Source organism: Nansenia antarctica (assembly GCF_963989245.1).
Source record: "Nansenia antarctica genome assembly, chromosome: 9".
NCBI classification, from domain to species: Eukaryota; Metazoa; Chordata; class Actinopteri; order Argentiniformes; family Microstomatidae; genus Nansenia; species Nansenia antarctica.
This window is the reverse complement of record NC_137679.1, coordinates 15,936,225-15,944,833: the sequence shown is the minus strand read 5'-3', so window position 1 is coordinate 15,944,833 and position 8,609 is coordinate 15,936,225. Positions and strand designations below refer to the sequence as shown.

The following is an 8,609-nucleotide window of genomic DNA, read 5'->3' as shown; positions in this document are numbered from 1 at the left end:
TTCTTCTCATACCAACCCCTCGTAAATCCTCGGTTATACGATTTTCCAATTTTCCCTGCCTTTGTATAAACTTGCTTTATAATTAAATTTGGTCTGGGTGGTCCTAATTCCTTTACTGTTAATTTCTCCTGGTTGCTACCTACGACGGCTGAACGGTGTTTCTTTTAAAGATTCAACCGAGTTGTTCAGAACATTACTAGCCATGGTGAAACAGGTGAACGAACGTGACGCCGGCCGTATGACATGACGTAAGCACGTACGATTCTTCGGGCATGTCCCAAAACCCCATAGACAAATGACCAAATGGCCTGAAGTTACCAAAATAGATTTTACATGCAAGTCTACGAGAACAGCCTAGTGCACTTTCGAGTAGAGTCAAAGTTGCCCTGAAAGGGGCGGGACTTGAAGCTGATTGGAACATACTCCACAGAACACTAGCTGATTGGACTATGATATTCAGAAGCAACACTGTCTAGAAGTCATAGGAAAAAAATCTCTCTCTTCTCCCTTTGGTGGGGCATTGTCCAATTGCCCCTAATGAACCAGCCTCCCCTGCCTCAGCTGCAATACTGGTCACGGTGGCATTGGTGGCAGTGGAGACAAACTCTGTGGCTGGGGTTTCGGACATTGCGTCGGTGACGTCATGGATCACCGCATCTGTGTCCGGCACGTCGTTGGGTAGACGACCATTAAGTACGTTGCGGACAGCAGGGACAGACACCGGAGAGTCTACAGGGATTCCCTTACTGATGATGACGTCGATAGAGTTGGTGACGTCACGATTGCCAACGTCACGAAACTCCGTTGGGCAGTGGGGGAGAGAGCTGCAGGCTGGGAGTGGAAACAGTCTCGGACAGAGGGACAAAAGGAGGTGAGGGGGTAAACCGTCGTGAACGTTTACGGTGGATTACCGCCGGGGACGAGGGACAGGAACGCTTCCTATTGGGTTAGGAGCGGACCTGACCTGTTGCTTGTGGTCGGCTAGCGGGCGAGGGACTGGTGACAGCCCGTTAGCCACACACTCCAATGTGGCAGGTGTTAGCGTCCCGTTAGCCACACACTCCAATGTGGCAGGTGTTAGCGTCCCGTTAGCCACACACTCCAATGTGGCAGGTGTTAGCGTCCCGTTAGCCACACACTCCAATGTGTCAGGTGTTAGCGTCCCGTTAGCCAAAGCTAGCCCGCTGCTAGCCGCCGGCTCCGAGGATGCCTGAAAGGCTCAGGAAAACGAGCCAGTGGAGAGAAGAAATTGTCCAGTGGGATAGTGGGGCTGTCGGGGCCTCCCGGAGAGAACCAGGGGATGGAACGCTTTCTCCCGTTCCTCACAACCGACACCCAGGATGGACCCGGAGTGGGACTGGAACAGCGGGGTTCCATTAGGATCCAGTTTGTCCAGCCTGGATTGAACCGCCGTCTTCCTTCGGAGGACATCGTTCAGTACTCCCTCGATGGTGTGGAGCTTGGACCTTAAGGTGTCCAGTTCGGATTCCTCTGGGGTAAGTGGAGGAGGCATCTTTTTACAGGTAGACATCGTTCAGGTTGATATTTAGACCACCAAGAGATCAACCTTACGATCATCCAGTTACAGTATGTCGTGGAGTAGTTAGTCCCCTGTTGGTTAGCGAGCGGGTGTTCTAACAGGGATCCAACGACCGCCGTCGAACAGGTAAACGTTTGTTGTCCAAGCAAGAACACACCGAATTAAAACAGCAATCAGGCTTCTGGTTTATCTCAGTATGTTGAGTTTGTATTACTGTTCATTTGCATCGACAGTAAAACAGTTAAAAGAGTAGTACAATCTCCATAAAAGATCCCCACACGTGATGTCTTGTTGTTCTCTCTGACTTACAGGATACACTTTATAATAATAATAACTCTGGTCCTCAGATTCAGATTCAGATTCAGATTCAGATAACGTTTATTGCCATTATGCATACACATATAGGAATTTGCTTCGACATTACAGTAAGTGCGTTTATACTTTTTTCACGTGTCAAAAAACAGGACAACACAGGACAGACAACAGTGCATTGGATAGTGCAATATAAAGTGCAGTGCAGAGTTTTTTTTACAGTGAGTCCAGTGCATATTCAGTCCTGGGCAGACTTGGGGGCGGGGGGGAGGGGGAAGCCAGAGTCATTTATCAGCCTGGCGGCTGAGGGGTAGAAACTGAGCCTGTGGCTGGCCTTCAGTGCCTTAGGCAGCCGCAACCTTCTTCCAGAGGGAAGCAGGGTGAGGAGGCCGTGGCCGGGGTGGAAGGGGTCTGCCATGATCTTCCTTGCCCTCCTCAGAGCCCTGGTGTCATGCAGGGAGTTGAGGGAGGGCAAGGGACAGCCGATCACCCTCTCTGCTGAACGTAACACCCGCTGCAACTTGGCCTTGTCCTTGGTCGTTGCAGCAGGGAACCAGGTGATGATGGAGTGGGTGAGGATGGACTCTATGATGGCCGTGTAAAACTGGACCATCATGGACCTCGGCAGCCTGAGTTTCCTCAGCTGCCGGAGGAAGAACATCCTCTTCTGGGCCTTCTTCGTGAGGGCCTCGGTGTTCCGCTCCCACTTGAGGTCCCGGGAGATGGTCATGCCTAGAAAGCGGCATGACTCCACGGAGGCCACCGGGGTACCTCCCAGCGTGATGGGAGGGGGCAGGGCTGCTTTCCTACGGAAGTCCACCACCATCTCCACTGTTTTCAGAGCATTGAGCTCCAGATTGTTTAAACTGCACCAGCTCTGCAGCCCCTCGATCTCACCCCTGTAGGCAGATTCATCCCCCCCGGAGATGAGGCCCACCAGGGTGGTGTCGTCTGCAAACTTCAGGAGCTTGACCGAGGGTTGCGGGAGACACAGCTGTTGGTGTAAAGGGAGAATAGTGCTGGAGACAGGACGCAGCCCTGCGGGGAGCCCGTGCTGGTGGACCTGGAGCTGGAAATGCTCTTCCCCAGCTTCACCCGCTGAGACCTGTCAGTCAGGAAGTCCGTGATCCACCTGCAGGTGGAGTCCGGCACCTGCAGCAGGGATAGCTGGTGCTCCAGGATGTGTGGGAGGATCGTGTTGAAGGCCGAGCTGAAGTCCACGAACAGGATCCTGGCGTAGTTGCCTGCAGTGTCTAGGTGTTCTAGTACGTAGTGCAGAGCCATGTTCATGGCGTCCTCCGTGGATCTATTGGCTCTGTACGCGAACTGCAGGGGGTCCAGCACAGGATCCGTGATGAGCTTCAGGTAGGCCAGGACAAGGCGCTCCAGGACCTTCATGACGACAGAGGTCAGAGCGACGGGTCTGTAGTCGTTGAGGCCTGTGACCTTGGCCTTCTTGGGGACGGGGATGATGGTTGATGCCTTGAAGCACGCTGGGACGTGACACAGCTCCAGCGAGGCGTTGAAGATGTGGGTAAACACCGGGGCCAGCTGGTCGGCGCAGTGCTTCAGGACAGAGGGAGAGACGGAATCCGGACCAGCTGCCTTCCGGGGATTCTGCCTCTTAAACAGTCTGTTTACCTCTCGCACTGTGACAGAGAGAGGGGGTGGGGAAAGGGGGGTGGGGGTGGGCGGGGCGGGTGAGGAGGGGGGAGGGAGGGGGGGGGGAGGGGGGGGGTAGCAGGAGGGACATTGGCCCCCCTGGGGGACGGGGGTGGTGGTTGTAGCCGGGGGGGGTGGAGGGAGAGGGCGGGGGTGGGCGGGAACCTCTCTTTCTCAAACCTACAGTAGAACTCGTTCAGCTCGTTAGCGAGAGGGAGGTTGTCGGACGTCAGCGGGGACTTGGGTTTGTAGTTGGTGATGGTCTTTAGGCCTTTCCAGACGGAGGCGGAATCCCCCTCAGAGAGCTGTTGCTGCAGCTTCTCCGAAAAGCGATGCTTCGCCTCCTTTGGCGAACCTGTACTTGGCCTGCTTGACCCGGTCCACGTCCCCACTGCGCCTAGCCACCTCCTTCTCTGACCTCAGACGCCTGAGTTGGGATGAAAACCAGGGCTTGTCGTTGTTGAAGGACTTCCTGGAGCGGAGGGGGACACACACCTCCTCTCCAAAGCTGATAAATGATGTAACAGTGTCTGTGTATACATCCAGATTGTTACCAGCCTCTGGCCCCGCCCACTCCACCAAGTCCTGGTCACAGCCTGCACTCTCCAACCAGGCGCAGAGTCGCTCACATGCCTCACTGGACCACACCCTGAAGCGCCGTACAACAGGTTTAGAGAGTTTTAACCTCTGCCTGTAGCGAGGGATCAGGTGTATGAGGATGTGGTCACTGTAGCCCAGTGCAGCACGGGGGACAGAATGGTAGGCTTGACGAGCTGTACAGTAGCAATGGTCCAGAGTGTTCACCCCCCTGGTGGGACACGTGACTTGCTGCCTGTATTTGGGGAGCGCCCGGCTAAGATTAGCCTGGTTAAAATCCCCCAAAACAACAACAAAACTGTCCGGGTAACTACGTTCCACACTCATCAATTGCTCTGCCAGTGTGTCTACTGCTGCGGTGACGTCAGCATCAGGTGGAATGTAGACACACGCGAGAATGAATGAGCTGAACTCGCGGGGGGAATAGAATGGACGGCAGAGGATGAATAGGGATTCTATAGCCGTGGAACAGTGTTTGTGGAGCACTGTCACCTCGGAACTCCAGCGCACGTTTACAAAGAACATTAACCCCCCACCCCTAGACTTGCTCACCGCCTCGAAGTCTCTGTCAGCCCGGAACGCGGAGAATCCCTCTAGCTCCACCGCCTCGTCAGGGACAGATGAAGATAGATGCGTCTCCGTGAACGCGAAGACAGCCGAGGAGTGGAAGTCGCTGTTCCTCGCAACGAGACACCGGAGTTCATCTATTTTATTGCAAAGGGAGTTCACGTTGCTCAGGAATATGCCCGGTAGTGGTGGTCGCGTCCCTCTCCGCCGAAGGCGAACCAAGCAGCCGGCTCTCCGACCTCGCTGCCTTCTGATCCACCTCACAGCTCTGGCGAAAAACGCGGTCCCCCTCACAAGCATATCCAGAATGTCCGTGGAACGGGTGAGTAGTTTGGGGAAGATGTCCGGTGGGGTTAAACCCCTCATGTGCAGTAGAACGTCGTTTGTGTACGACGTTAGGCAGGACACAGAGACACAGAACAGACAGAACACAACAAACTGTAGCGCCATAGCAGCCATGGTCGGCGCCATCTTGGATCACGTCAGCACGTCACGCACGTCACGTCAACGGGATGTAGAGGGATCCACGGTTGTCTGTCTGTGAGCTGAACTGACCAGCCTGCCAGTCTGATTGAACATGACTCTAGATCTGTCTCCACTTGTGTGGTTCAGTGTCTGGTCCTAGTGTACATGACTCTAGATCTGTCTCCACTTGTGTGCTTCAGTGTCTTGTCCTAGTGTACATGACTCTAGATCTGTCTCCACTTGTGTGGTTCAGTGTCTTGTCCTAGTGTACATGACTCTAGATCTGTCTCCACTTGTGTGGTTCAGTGTCTTGTCTTAGTGTACACGACTCTAGATCTGTCTCCACTTGTGTGGTTCAGTGTCTGGTCCTAGTGTACATGACTCTAGATCGGTCTCCACTTGTGTGGTTCAGTGTCTGGTCCTAGTGTACATGACTCTAGATCTGTCTCCACTTGTGTGGTTCAGTGTCTGGTCCTAGTGTACATGACTCTAGATCTGTCTCCACTTGTGTGGTTCAGTGTCTGGTCCTAGTGTACACGACTCTAGATCTGTCTCCACTTGTGTGGTTCAGTGTCTGGTCCTAGTGTACATGACTCTAGATCTGTCTCCACTTGTGTGGTTCAGAGTATGGTCCTAGTGTGTACAGGTGTCATATTGCAGGGATGTATCTGATGGACTCTTGAACTGTCAGCAGAGTAACAGCCAGTCATGTGGGAGTTCATTACATCAGTAAAGCTTCTCTCTGTGAAGATAGGAACTAGTGAGGAAGACTGTGAGGAAGGAGCTAAGGCCGTGTGGAGAGAGAGAGAGAAAGAGAGAGAGAGAGAGAGAAAGAGGGAGAGAGAGAGAGAGAAAGAGAGAGAGAGAGAAAGAGGGAGAGAGAGAGAGAGAGAAAGAGAGAGAGAGAAAGAGAGAGCGAGAGAGGGAGAGAAAGAGAGAGAGAGCTACAGAGAGAGAGAGATACAGAGATACCGAGAGAGAGAGAAAGAGAGAGAGATACAGAGAGAGAGAGATACAGAGAGAGAGAGAGAGACAGAGAGAGAGACAGAGAGAGAGAGAAAGAGAGAGAGATACAGAGAGAGAGATACAGAGATACAGAGAGAGAGAGAGAGAAAGAGAGAGAGAGAGAGAGATACAGAGAGAGAGTACTGTATGTGTCTTTATGTTAAATTCACGTTGTATGGATTCTCAGGCTGATTCAATCCTCTCCTGTGATCCGGGGAGTCAGATGTGTGGGACTGGCTGCCACTACATCATTTGACCATGGAGCCGTTGAGGTGAGAGGAGAGAGAGAAACCTGTGTGTGTGTGCGTGTGTTCTAACTCATAGAGTGAGTTATCTACATTTGTATTCCAGCTCAGATCAGCCAGGATGCAGCTCCTCTGAGCCCAGCTGTGTGTCCATGGAGAGAGATCAGGCCATGGACTCTTCTAAAGGAGACTTTGACACAGAGCCAAGGTAATATCATGTGTTCACCTAATAAGCTCTACATGTAAAACGCACTGGACAGAACAAGGTGTGTGTGTGTGTGTGTGTGTGTGTGTGTGTGTGTGTGTGTATGTGTGTGTGTGTGTGTGTGTGTGTGTGTGTGAGAGTGTGTGTGTGTGTGTTTATGTGTTGAGTCAAAGCCTGTCTTTTGTTACAGCACTGTCCAATCAGGATGCAGCTCTGCCCCCAGCTGTGTGTCCATGAAGAGTGATCGGTCATTGGACCGTCCCATACATTTTCATAAAGAAAACATTGACAGTGAACAAAGGTAATATCACACAAGTCCTCACAACCTCTACATCCCTTTTGGATCTGTAAATAAGGATTTTGGTTATATTTGAGCCAGCCTGTAAAGTAGGATTAGGTGTGTGGGTGTCTGTGGGTGTCTGTGTGTGTGTGTGTGTGTGTGTGTGTGTGTGTGTGTGTGTGTGTGTGTGTGTGTGTGTGTGTGTGTGTGTGTGTGTGTGTGCGTGCATGCGTGCGTGCGTGCGTGTGTGTGTGCGTGTGTGTGTGTGTGTGTACGTGCGTGTTGAGTCAAAGACTGAAAGCCTGACTTATGTGATATTGTGTGTAAGTGTGTGTATGTGTGTAGACTATAGGGTTGAAGTCAGTGATATTGTGTGTAAGTGTGTGTATGTGTGTAGACTATAGGGTTGAAGTCAGTGATATTGTGTGTAAGTGTGTGTATGTGTGTAGGTTATAGGGTTAGGGTTGAAGTATGTGATGTTGTGTGTAAGTGTGTGTATGTGTGTAGGTTATAGGGTTAGGTTAGGGTTAAGTGTGTAGTCCAGCGGTTCTCAACCTTTTTGGACTCAAGGCCACTAAAACATCTCTCAAGTATTCGCGGCCCACACACACACAGGCATTTTACGCACACGTACATTTTTTGTGTCTCATCATTATTCTCTTATTCTTATTGGATATTTCATATGCATCATCGTACAGTCATCATACATACAGTAGTAGCACACTGATGATGCATTTTTTAAGGTTTTAAAGCAAATAGTAGATTTTTTAAGCAAATATAGTAGCCTACCATGAATTATAAATGTTTTTGTAAAAAAAAAAAAAGACCGAATTTTTTTTGGGGCCCATGACTTGGCGGCCCACTTGCAGTACCCTCGGGGGCCACCAGAGGGCCGTGGCCCGTAGGAGTCGCTGGTGGAGCTGTTGTCATGACATCATTAGGCCTAACTCCATTTGCTTGTTTGTGTCAAATAGTGAAGTGGAAAGGAAGTGTGCATTTTAAAGACAAAGGCCGACAAGAAAGAGATCATCACGTCAAATAACGACAGTAAAACATTAAATAATCACAGCAATTCTCTACTTTATTTAGATTTTATAACTGTCTAGCATTAGTATTCAAAGTGGAATAAAGTTATACGTTTTATGCAGTACTAAAGTTAAGAGAAAATCAGGGGGGATGGTGGATTTTATCATATGGGGACTATTTTAGTATCCCCACAGCGTCAGTGACTTCAGCGTCAGTGACTTCAGCGTCAGTGACTTCAGTGTCAGTGACTTCAGTGTCAGTAACTTCAGTGTCAGTAACATCAGTGTCAGTGACTTCAGTGTCAGTAACATCAGTGTCAGTAACATCAGTGTCAGTAACATCAGTGTCAGTAACTTCAGTGTCAGTAACATCAGTGTCAGTAACTTCAGTGTCAGTAACATCAGTGTCAGTAACATCAGTGTCAGTAACATCAGTGTCAGTAACATCAGTGTCAGTAACATCAGTGTCAGTAACATCAGTGTCAGTAACATCAGTGTCAGTAACATCAGTGTCAGTAACATCAGTGTCAGTAACATCAGTGTCAGTGACTTCAGTGTCAGTGACTTCAGTGTCAGTGACTTCAGTGTCAGTGACTTCAGTGTCAGTGACTTCAGGGTCAGTGGCTTGGTAAAAATCTCATTGCATGTGTGCGTTCCCCCCCGCCCACAGTATTTCACTCAATATGCGCAAAACTAAATGTTAAAA

General features: G+C 50.5%; 1 protein-coding gene across 1 annotated transcript in view; it reads left to right on the top strand.

Annotated features, from left to right (window-relative positions):
- Positions 1-6,303: 6,303 nt before the first annotated feature.
- Positions 6,304-8,609, top strand: part of LOC308165393 (uncharacterized protein) — a gene marked incomplete at its 3' end in the record, with an annotated part of 7,901 nt that continues 5,595 nt past the window's right edge. The window contains exons 1-3 of the mRNA XM_080539549.1: positions 6,304-6,420; positions 6,500-6,601; positions 6,789-6,899. Coding sequence (XP_080395675.1) covers positions 6,407-6,420; positions 6,500-6,601; positions 6,789-6,899 — 227 coding nt within the window. The 5' untranslated portion in view covers positions 6,304-6,406. The remainder of the gene's footprint in view (positions 6,421-6,499; positions 6,602-6,788; positions 6,900-8,609) is intronic.